Consider the following 12172-nt stretch of genomic DNA (forward strand, 5'->3'; position numbering starts at 1 on the left):
GTAAAACAACTGGGGAGGAGTGTAGAATGCAAGATATTTATTTGCTTGGGATTAAAGATAGAAGTAGCAGTAATAGTAGCATGAACTAATTTTGCAAGAGCTTATGCATGCCAGCGGTTTGGAGCATATCGTTGTTCATCATTTATTCCAATTAATATTGCTGCGACTTTAACTTCTCATTTTCTTAAGAAAGTTCATGTGTTGAGAATGCCACTACATTTGGGTATGATTGTGGTCCTCGATATAAAGTAGCAACAAATACACCTATTAGGCCTTCACAAAATTTAGAAATTCCTCCACCTGGTTTACCTAGCTTGAACAAAGGTATTAGCTGGCAACTTATGTTCTGTTATGAGCAGAAGCAGAGAAGTGCAGATGCTACCGTGCAGTGACAAGTTTGCTAAGGGGATTCTGTGTCAGAAACGTGGCTTAAAGGAAGGGAGCTGAAGTGGTCAAGCAGTGCAGCTGTGTGCAGATTTGATTTCAGTTATTTTCTTATTTTGTTCCTATTTTTCTGGTTGTCCATTTTGCATGTAATCAGTAGTGGTTCCTACTTTGCATGCAGCAGTTATCTCTTTGTTATTTATTTCTCTTTGTTTATTTAAGTTGAACTAGGAATGGAATAAAGAATCAGAATTTCAATCTTCAATTTATTGTGTTAAGAGATCGAAGGGTTCTCTCATTTAACGAGCCCTTTTTTTTAACAATACACCATAGGTTCTCAAAGGAGAAAGTCTAAAAAACATTGCCCGTTGCACACTCCACAAGCTGAATTTACCATTAATCGTCCTGTAACTAGATCACAGATTCGGGACCATAACAAATTGGTATCAGAGCCGGAAGTTATGGGCGATTCATCTAATAATATCCAAAAGCAACTTGAAACCTTCATGAAAATGTACCAAGAGGATCGTCAAAGAGATCAAGTAGAGTGAGAACAACTTTCTGCCCGCATTGAAGAGCTCTCGAGGGACCTGGCTGCCGCGCGAGTGGACGGGTGAGGCAGGAAGTGTTAACCATAGGCAACGAGAACCCGGCCACACGATCCTAACCCAGTTGAAGCCAGGATGCAGGCTCCCAGATATGGCAGACTTGAATTTCCTATTTATGATGGACAAAATGATCCGCTTGCTTGGCTAAGCCGTTGTGACCATTATTTTCAACACCAACGAATTCCAGAGGAGGAGAAGGTGGAGATCGCCTCCTATCATCTCGATAGGGATGCACAAGTCTGTTTTCTTAAACTAGATAGAGATCGCCCTGGAATTACTTGGGAAGAATTTAAACGGCATTGTCACCTCCGATTTGGGCCATCTATCCAAAGTAATAAATTGGGGGAGCTGTCCAAACTACGACAATTGGGTACAGTACAGGACTATCAACGTCGATTTGAGCAATTAGCCGCCAGAGCAGGACCTCTCACCACCGACTAGGAAGTTAAAATTTTTATTAGCAGTTGCAGTATATCGCAATGGAGGTGGAGTTACAGGCCTCGGATTTAACTAGTGAAATAAGCCTAACCCGACTCTTTGTGAGGAGTGGAGGCCCAAAAAGATTCACGCCTACATCATCAAAGCCAACGCTAAGCAATTCAGCCAATTCTCCAACTCAAAAAACCTTTAAACGACTCACCAAAGCGGAGATGAAGGATCGCCGGGTAAGAGGACTATGCTTTAATTGCGATGAAGTTTATACCAAGGGCCACCAATGCAAACAACTGTTCTGGCTTGATGGTGTTGAAGAATCCGTACAAGGGGACAAGGAAGAAAGAGAACTCGAAGAAGAATCTGACCCCGAAGTCTCACTGTATGCCATCGACAGAGAAACAATAGGGGGACAGACCATGCGAATTCAAGGAATCAATGGCAATCACCCTTTAACATTGTTAATTGATACTGGAAGTACCCATAATTTTCTAGATTCATGCTGGGTTAGCAAACTGGATCTGCCATGGGAAGCAATCGAAAAACTCCAAGTCAGTGCGACGGCAAAGAAAATCAAAAGCCCGTGTCGGTGTCGTGAGGTTAGGTCTTATTGGACACAATCTTATTTATTTTGATTTTTTCATGCTTACTCTGAATGGAATTGACACTGTTGTGGGAGTGCAATGGCTGCAGTCATTGGGTCCAATAATATGGGACTTTAAATCCAAAACAATGACTTTTAAAAGGCATGGAAGAGTTCTAGGGCTACAAGGAATTGATAATACGACTCCCATAGGTGCAAAACTTCAAGTTATTGAAGTAGCAACAAACTCTGATGTGGAATTGAACCAGCTTTTAACAAAGTTCACATCGATATTCCAAGAACCCGAGGGGCTTCCTCCAGCCCGGACTTATGATTACCACATCAACTTGGAGCTAGGAACTACTCCAATAGTGGTCCGACCTTATCGATATCCACATGCACAGAAGGATGAAATTGAGAAGCAATGCCATGAGATGTTGGAATGTGGAATTATCCGACCTAGTCGATCTCCTTATTAAATGCTTTGTTCTTCTTGTTTCTAAAAACAACAACACTTGGCGATTTTGTGTGGATTATAGGGCCTTAAACTCAAAAACCATCAAGGATAAATTTCCCATATTGGTGATTGATAAGCTCTTGGAAGAATTACATGGAGCCAAACACTTCACAAAGCTGGACCTCCGCTCCGGCTACCACCAAATCCGAATGCATGCTGCAGATGTGGAAAAGACAGCATTTCGAACCCACCATGGTCACTTCAAATTTTTGGTCATGCCATTCGGCCTCACCAACGCAACTAGCACTTTCCAAGCTCTAATGAATGAGGTATTTCAACCCCATTTGAGGAAGTTTATTCTTGTTTTTTCTGACGACATTCTTGTCTACAGCAAATCTTGGGCTGATTATCTAGAGCATCTTCGAGAAGTCTTCATTCTCCTCCAAATTCATCAACTATTTTTAAAACGCTCTAAGTGCCTAATTGCCAAGCAAAAGGCCTCTTATCTGGGACACGTTATTTCGGCAGAGGGGTTTCCAGTAGACCAAAGTAAAATTGCTGCAATGAAAGAGTGGCCAAAACCGAGTACAGTGAAGGGATTACATGGATTTTTGGGGCTCACCGGGTATTATCAAAAATTTGTGCAGAACTATGGCACCATTGCAACTCCTTTGACAACCATGTTACGTAAGAACTCTTTCCAATGGACCGAAGCAGCTTCCAATGCCTTTGAGCAATTAAAAACGGCCATGACTTGTACTCCTGTGCTGGCTTTACCCTTGTAGAATGTAATGCTTCAAACTCGGGTATGGGGGCTGTTCTTCAACAAAGCGGATAGCCCATAGCTTATTTCAGCAGGCCTTTGGCCCGCTGCTACAAAGGGTCAAGCAAAAGAAAAAGAGCTCATTGGGTTGGCTAAGGCAGTACGACATTGGTGTGCCTACCTATGAGGGCTATACTTCCTAATCTGTACAGACCATTATAGCCTCAAATTTCTATTAGAACAACGGGTAATTACATCACCTTAGCAAAAATGGCTAAGCAAATTGATGGGGTTTGATTTTCAAGTGGAATATCAAGCTGGCAAAAATAACAAGGTAGCAGATGCCTTATCCTGTCGTCTAGAAGAAGAGCCCATTCTTAATTCCATCTCAATGCCACAGTTACCTATCTTCGATTCAATTCGTCAAGAAATTCAGCAATCGGATCTACTGCAAAACCTTATCAAAAAAATCCAGCAAGCCGAAGCAGTAGGTCCCTGGAGATATACAGATGGTATTCTCTTCTTTAAAAACAAAGTATATTTACTGCCAACTTCCCCACTTGTTGCTTCTATTATCACTTCAATTCATGATAGCAATCATGAGGGTTACCAGAAGACTCTCCATCGTATTGCTCAGAACTTCTATTGGAAGGGAATGAAATTTGCCATTCAGACTTATGTACAGCAGTGTCCCACTTGCCAGCGCCATAAATCAAAACATTTGCATCCTGCAGGTCTTCTTCAACCTCTACCAGTTCCTCTCCAAATCATAGATTTGATTGAAGGGCTGCCACTTCACAAGGAAAGAATGTTCTGCTGGTAGTTGTTAATCGATTCTCTAAATATGCCCACATTTTGGCTCTTTCTCATCCCTACACGGCTGTAAGTGTGGCTCGTTTGTTTTTTGATAATATTTTCAAACTTCATGGCTTGCCTGAAAACTATTGTTAGCGATCGGAATGCTACATTTACTAGTTCTTTTTGGACTGAATTGTTTCGTTTAAGTGGCACTAAGCTCTCCTTTAGCTCGGCTTATCATTCCCAAAGTAACGGACAAACTGAGGTTGTCAACCGAACTATTGAAATGTATCTCCGTTGCTTCACTAGTGACCGCCCTTGCCATTGGTTCCAATGGTTATCATGGGTGGAATATTGTTATAACACCAGCTACCACTCCTCTCAAAGCAACTCCATTCGAGGTTGTTTATGGATGTTCACCACCAAAAATGCTCTCTTATTGCCCCGGTTTGGCCAAGCTTGAGGCGGTTGATCAGGAGTTAAAGGCACGGGATATGGTGCTATTGGACCTACGAGATCGTCTTCTACAAGCTCAAAATGCCATGAAGACTATTTATGATTCCAAACATGACCAGGTTCATTATCAAATTGGGGACCTAGTGCTTCTCAAACTTCAAATTTCATCGTCAACTTAGCTTGGCCACCAAAAGGTACTCCAAACTCTCCTCGCTACTATGGTCCTTTTCGCATTGTTGCTAAGGTGGGTAGTGTTGCCTACAAACTCGCCCTTCCTCCTACCTCAAAATTACATCCAGTATTTCATGTCTCCTGTCTCAAGCATTTCCATGTCACTGCAGTCCCTATTGAACCTTCCTTACCTATTCTTTCCAAGGGCGAAATGCACCCTTCTCCACAGGCTGTTATTGATTCACAGATTTAAAAGGGGCAGCCTCAAGTGTTGGTCCATTGGGAGGGCTTATCTCCAGCTGAGGCTTCATGGGAGGCTGTTAACTCCTTTCGCAGCAGGTACCCTTCTTTTGTGCTTGAGGACAAGCACAATTTTAATGGGCGAGGTGGTGTTATGAGCAGAAGCAGAGAAGTGCAGATGCTGCCTTGGAGTGACAAGTTTGCTAAGGGGATTCTGTATCAGAAACGTGGCTTAAAGGAAGGGAGCTGAAGTAGTCAAGCAGTGCAGCTGTGTGTAGATTTGATTTCAATTATTTTCTTACTTTGTTCCTATTTTTCTGGTTGTCCATTTTGCATGTAATCAGTAGCGGTTCCTACTTTGTAGGCAGCAGTTATCTCTTTGTTTATTTAAGTTGAACTGAGAATGGAATAAAGAATCAGAATTTCAATCTTCAATTTATTGTGTTAAGAGATCGAAGGGTTCTCTCATTTAGCAAGCCCTTTTTTTAACAATACACCATAGGTTCTCAAGGGAGAAAGTCTAAAAAGCATTGCCGTTACACACTCCACAAGCTGAATTTACCATTAATCGTCCTGTAACTCAATCACAGATTCGGGACCATAACACGTTCCCCCATGCAAATGCACTAGAAAATCTACAAATTGTGACTGGAAAAAGAAAATGGTTGCGTAGGTTTTTCTATTCCCCTTATATGAAAATTTTATACTCATATAGAGCATGTGTGGCATATACGTGTGGCATGCTCTGTAGTTGGCCCTTTCTTTCTCTTGCTTGCTTGCTCATTCTCTCATCTATTATTCTTTGCAAGAGATGGTTAAGAGTTATTCAGTGGCAGATCACTTTAATGGGTTTCAGGGTGCTGGAAAGAATGAGTTTTGGGGTACTGTTGCATCAAGGAATGGCAAGGCTGCAAGTGAAAGAGAGAGAGAAGAGGGGGAAGGAGAGAAAAAAAAATTATTAAAATGCCATGTGGCAAAGAAAGAAACATTTTTTTATTCTTTATATTCTACATAGTCATATCAACGTCATCTTCTAGCCAGAGCTCCTATCGGAAAGTGGCCTAAGAGACTTAGGTTGTGTTAAATTAAAGTTCAAGTACTTTTATGATACAAATTGAAGTTCAAAGACAATACAGATACAACCCTCAAAGTCCCAACATATTGCCTTCTCATTCTTTGAATGGTTTACAGAAATCACATTTATGGTAAGGCCATCCTCAAAATCAATACATGGTGAAAGATTTCGAGGATAAATATAAAGCAAATGCAAATAACATCACACAAAAAGTTTGCACTTATTTATTATTTCTAGAAGTTAATAATGAAAAGTGCAATGCAATTGAGGACATAACCTTACTAGCATTTACACCTATTCATACAATCAATTTTCCTCTCATATAATCGGTTATGGAGTCATACCTTTTTCCACCTCCTTTCAGGAGGAAAAAAAATCCTAATAACTAAATTCAATAAAGGGGCACAAAGTGAGTAGTCATATACTAAGAAGAAACAACAATAAGGAAGGCTATAATGCATTTTTATCGAAGCACAAACTTAGTGGACTCAAAAAATAAACATGCACTTAATTTAGGATAAATTACAACTAAGTCCTTGAGATATAGCAAAATCCACAAGTTAGTCCTTGATTTTTTTTTTTTTAGTAATGATTTGGTCCTCAAATTTAAATTTTATTAACAAATTAGTTCTTACCATTGACAGCTTCTAAATTTAAAAGAATTTAGTCTTTAAAATTTTGTTTTATTAACAAAATAGTCCAAATATCTAAACTTTATATTTAAGTAATTATTTATTTTATATTTAAATAATTATATATTTTATAAAATATTAAATAGAAAATAATATGCTTCTTCAAACAATCAATTTAAATGAAAATTTAATTTAAAATGTAATTTTTTAGAATATTTATAAATTATAACTTTAAACAAGATTTGTATGACTATGTATTGTCAAAATAAATAATATTAGATCATTTAAAATAAGCTTTTCATATTTTTTCTTGAAAATCATGTTAAATTTTTTTTTTATAATTATTTATTTGTTAAAAAAATATTACTATAAATAAAATAATTTTTTTTACAAAATTATAGATCATAATATAAAAATTTTAAAAATTTACTATAACATATTGTTTGTTATGAACTATTTTATATTAAAATAATTATAAACATAAAAATATTTAATATTTTAAAAATAATTATCTAAAAATAAAATAAATAATTATTCAAATTTAAATGTATGTACTATTTTATTAACAAAACAAAATTTCAAGAACTTTTTAAATTGAAAAGCAGTCAACGGTCAATTTAGAAAGCAATAACTAATTTGTTAAAAAGACTTAAATTTGAGGACCAAATTGTTCCTCAAAAACAAACCAAGAATTGACCTAAAAATTTGCTATACCTCAAGAACTTAGTCATAATTTATCCTTATTTAACAGCACACAAGAAGTAACAATATTCTTCCTGGTTCAAAAAGACGAATAAGGGAAGCAAATATTAAACCCTAACCGCTTACACTACTAGGCACATATCCGACCACTGGACTACTGTCCTAGAGGTATGCAGATATGCAGAATGAAATGTTCCATTGGTAGAATATGTAATCCATCATATATCCATTTTTCAGATATAGTTGCAGGTTTAATCATCATGAGTAAGCAGCAATATTGTTTCTTTCTAGGTCCAGGTGATAAGCGAGCACCTTAGTTAAAATTTCACCAGTAATTTCCAAGTTCAAATTTCATTTAAAAAGAAGAGAGATGTATAATACCTAGCCATCAATTCAATAAAACACATCAATATGGTTTATTTCAGAAGAAAAAACAACCAAAGCACCATGGATATGATTTATTTCCAAAGTTATGTGCTTATTTACTAGGCACATTTTGACCCTTCAACTATAGCTTAATAATCATATTAGCCACTGAAAAAAATTTGCAATCAAACAAACCCTTGTAACTTTTAAAATGGATCAAATTAGCCCAAATTTAACATCTTTAATCTGCCGATTGTTCTCCTATTTTCCACTTCTTCACACGGCTAAGTTGAGTTGTTCTCTCTCATTCCTTTTCTTCTCCAAAGACCTAAAATTCTTCTGCATTTTCTTTTCTTCTCGTCTTCTTTCTCTTTTCGTTCCCCACTGCAATTTCAAACCAACTCCATAAACTATGCCATGGAGACCAAATCCAGAAGAAGAATAGACAAAGAAACTAAGAAACATGTCAGAAGAAACTCAGAAACGATGCCAGAAGAAACGCAGAAACAATGTCAAAGAAACGCAGAAGGCATTGGGTCCCCACTTCTTTGGCATACGGCTCAATGGCCTCCTCTCATATCCAACTTCATCTGCCAGTACTTCAACAGCTCATCTAGTAATTTGAGGTTGTGACAAAAATGGGTTAACAAAAGGCTGTTGAGAAACTACCTCAGAAATGTCACAAATTTTGCATGCAAATAAAATTTGTCAAATGTCTTTTATTGATATAGGATTATTTGTAGACAAATTATATATCTTCCCAAACGCCAAAAACCTGGTAATAATGGTATCCAAAATCCAATTATCATGCAGAAGGTCAAAGCGATAGTGGAGGAGGTGGCCAAGAAGATGAACCTGCAATGGTAATTGAAAGCGAGTTTGGAGAAGTAGAGGGCTACGATTCTAGAGTGAAATGAAGGTGTGGATTTGAGGGAAAAGGTTTGGTGGTCCTTTAAGAAAAGCGAAAGGCATGTGGTGCAAATTCTGTAAAGAAGGGATTGATTGCAAGAAGTGAAGAAGAGGACAGTGGTGGTTATGTCCAGTGACATCAAAGTCACTGGTGTGTGGAGGTGAGATGCATTTTGGACTGAGAGAAAGGCCAAGACGGAAAAAGACAATAATGAAGGAAAAGCCCCAATTTTTTTTTATTTTGAGTTAATTTTTATTTTTTTTCAAGTTTTTTTGCAAATGCAGGAATTGGATGATCATTTGCCTCACCATGAGCTATTGGACCAATTTGAGCTAAAATAAAAATATAAAGAATCCAATTGACCCTAATAAAATTGTGCAGGGCTTATTTGATTGCAATTTTTGAAGAGCTAATGTGACTATTTGGCATTAATTAAGGGACCAAAATCAACCCTTTTCCTATTTACTAAAACCATGGCTTAAACCTACACTCTCGCATGAAAGAAATGAATCCAACTTTGATTTAGATAAGTTGCCAAAAATCCAAACGTTGAAATGAATAATAAACTAATTAGAAAGGAACAAATCCAAAGTTTGTACAGTGCACAAAAATGTCAGACCTGTGCAGCACAATTAAATTGTTATAAATCTTGTGGATAGTCAGCCTAAAGCCCAAAAACTACAACTTTTCAAGTCCATACAAATAAACTTTAAAACCCAGATTTAATGCACACTGAAATCCAAACTGAACCGCCTTATCCTTGTCTAAATCTATGCTTATGGGAGTTTTTACCATAACTTGGTTTTTTACAAAGTAAAACTGTGTCAATAACTACCTTTGATGAATTATCAGTCTAATCTAAAGTTTAAAAGAACAAAGTACAAACAAAGTAAATTAAAATCAAAGTAACCATAGAAAACACCTATGCTTATATAGATATCTTACCACTAAATTTCTCATTCTGTGCAACCACCATAGGTGAGCCCTCAAGCTGCCAACAGTCAACAGATCAAACAGATAAACATCAAAACATAACCAAGCAAACCATCAAATATAAATGAAAAACTAAACTATACTCAAGAAAGCCATCCCATATAGTACTAAGCCCCATTTACAGAACGTTCTGTTCCCACTATCCCAATAACAAAAGAGGCTACAGTTCAAATCCCATAGTTTCTGTTATTTGTCGTTCATCTCAAGAAGAAGTACAACACAATTGAAACTCAATAAAAGAAGAGAACCCTTCAAATTTTAAAAATAGGAGCATCAAGCATGAATGTTACCTTGCATGATAAAAGCTTAATGCAACAACCATTAGGCTGCTCTTCAACTCTAACAAGCAAAACAGGGCAAACCTCAAAAGCAAAGAACTTGAACCTATACACATAACACCTAAACGTGTTGTCGTCCACCCGCTCTATCCTCTCCGCATCCAACACGGAGTATTGACTCGCCGGTAAGCTCATATACTCAACTGCAACGCACTCAGTCACAACCTTTGACACCAATAAAATGAATCAAAATCTTTAACCAAATAAACAAAACTCGTTCCCTAACATTACTTAGAGGGCGCCCAAGTTGCCGGACCAAAACCGACTCCTTCCGCCGTGCAATGAATTGCGCTTTCGGAGTCGAATTGGCCAAAGCGCGGAGGAAGGGCCTTGGAGATCCATGCGGTGACGAAGACAATTTCAGAGGAAGATAATTTTTAGGGTTCCTGGGTTGGAATTGTAGAAAACTTAGGCTTATAGTAGCTCTTGAAGAGGTAGAGCAGTTCAAAGCCATTTCACTCCAATTTTAGAAGATAACGTTACTTGGGCAAATCTAGGCAGTAGGCTGAGAGGACCGTAGTGGTGAAGGATAGATAGGACTACGAGTAACAACTCACTAGGCGCATGTTAGCATCAGACGCTGACATAGTTGTGGGCCCCACTTATTTGTCTCCTTTAGGCATTCATCTCTGCACCATCAGGAGACCTTTACCAAATCCGGAAACATTCAAATGGACAGCAAAATCGCAGGAATTTAAGAGTTAAATCAGGAATTCCATTGATTCAAATGCAGGAAACTACAATTAGAACCTCATTCATGGTAATAATCCAACTCTTTACATCGAAAAACCCTAAGGAAGATGTGCCACAATAACTCTAATCCTAACCCTAAGAGCTAGTGAACTTAGTAACAGCCTTAGTCCCTTCAGAAACGGCGTGCTTGGCGAGCTCTCCAGGGAGGACAAGCCTAACAGCAGTCTGAATCTCCCGAGAAGTGATTGTAGGCTTCTTGTTGTACCTAGCGAGCTTGGAAGCCTCTTGTGCAAGCTTCTCAAAAATGTCGTTGATAAAACTGTTCATAATCCCCATGGCTTTGCTGGAGATCCCAATATCAGGGTGAACTTGCTTCAAGACCTTGAATATGTAAATCTTGTATGTCTCCACGCTCTTCTTTGCCTTCTTCTTCTTCTTATCGCTTGCGCCATCCTTCGGCAGCTTCTTCTCTGCTCGTGGCTTCTTCTCCGCCGGTGCTTTCTCAGCCGCTGCCGGTTTCTTTTCCGCTGGCTTCTTCTCTGCCTTGGGCGCCATTGAAGTTCTAAATTCGGAACTGAGAAAAAAGATTTTGCGTACAGATGACGAGAATTTGGTTGCTTGAAGTTAGACGAAGCAGTGACTGGTTCTCTTATAGGAAGAGATGGTGAGAATTGATTGGTTGGATTGGAAGGGACACGGATCGATGACGTGGGTCATTGGATTTGCGCATAGGAAAATGAACGGTGAGAGATGATCTTTTTAGACGGAGCGCATTGTGGAAGTCGAAAATTTTCGTGCGCCTCAAGTGATTTTTAAATTTTTTGAATTTCGCAGGTGTGTGTTGAGGCCAACCTTTTCAAATATTTTCTTTTTTAAATTCCAACTTTTCTGCAAGCTGCTTGTAGATCCGGCCATCCATAGCCTGGTAAAAACTGAAACCTGGTCCGTTCAAATCAAACAAAAACTATAATTAATTTGAAATGTCATTGAATTAGATCAAAAATTGGTTTTAAATTAAAATAAAATTTCTCATTTAAAAATGAAAAAACTTGAAAAATTCATATATAGATGATTATGTTTTTATTAAAATCAAATTAACTTAAAATTAAAATTTAAATCATAAAAAAATTTTTAAAGATATTTTAGATTTACACTTAAGAGTGTGCTATTAATCGGTTTAATTTCAAATCAAATAATAAAAATTAAAAGTCAAAATATTTAAAAATAAAAATTGAATTAAACTATGTATGAAATCAAATTGAATTTGGTTTGATTTATTAGTTTGGTCATCTTCTTCATTACACGGAACAAAATACTGGCTAGAAAACAAAATTGCAAGCGGAAGAATAGTGAAAGGCCCTTGCACTGAACGCACGTGTATAATTTTTTTTTTTTTTGAGAATCATCGCACGTGTATAAACTTCTGCTATTGGGAAAGTGGAAAAAAAAATACCTTATGCTTATGCTTTTTAGAGTGATTTTAAATTACTGATAATTTTTTAGTCTTTTAATTAAATCTTTTAGTAATTTAAAAGACTAAAAAATTGGGTATAATAAATTATCAATAAATT

General features: G+C 37.4%; 3 protein-coding genes across 3 annotated transcripts; 1 reads left to right on the plus strand and 2 right to left on the minus strand.

Annotated features, from left to right (window-relative positions):
- Positions 1 to 3513: 3513 nt before the first annotated feature.
- On the plus strand, positions 3514 to 5142 carry LOC131182184 (uncharacterized). Its single transcript, XM_058150866.1, has 3 exons — positions 3514 to 3961; positions 4233 to 4600; positions 4909 to 5142. Exons 1-3 carry the CDS (start codon positions 3514 to 3516, stop codon positions 5140 to 5142), a joined length of 1050 nt encoding a protein of 349 aa, XP_058006849.1.
- A 4057-nt stretch (positions 5143 to 9199) lies between these two features.
- Positions 9200 to 10438, minus strand: LOC131182396 (uncharacterized). The gene is made up of 3 exons (XM_058151944.1): positions 10140 to 10438; positions 9861 to 10051; positions 9200 to 9568 (listed from the first exon to the last, which is right to left on the minus strand). The coding sequence occupies exons 1-3, from the start codon at positions 10360 to 10362 to the stop codon at positions 9506 to 9508; spliced, it is 477 nt and encodes a 158-aa protein (XP_058007927.1). The 5' UTR covers positions 10363 to 10438; the 3' UTR covers positions 9200 to 9505.
- A 163-nt stretch (positions 10439 to 10601) lies between these two features.
- LOC131182397 (histone H2B-like) lies at positions 10602 to 11242 on the minus strand. Its single transcript, XM_058151945.1, has one exon. The coding sequence runs from the start codon at positions 11154 to 11156 to the stop codon at positions 10737 to 10739; it is 420 nt and encodes a 139-aa protein (XP_058007928.1). The 5' UTR covers positions 11157 to 11242; the 3' UTR covers positions 10602 to 10736.
- Between the last annotated feature and the right edge of the window lie 930 nt (positions 11243 to 12172).

Source organism: Hevea brasiliensis, chromosome 8, assembly GCF_030052815.1.
Source record: "Hevea brasiliensis isolate MT/VB/25A 57/8 chromosome 8, ASM3005281v1, whole genome shotgun sequence".
Lineage (NCBI taxonomy): Eukaryota > Viridiplantae > Streptophyta > Magnoliopsida > Malpighiales > Euphorbiaceae > Hevea > Hevea brasiliensis.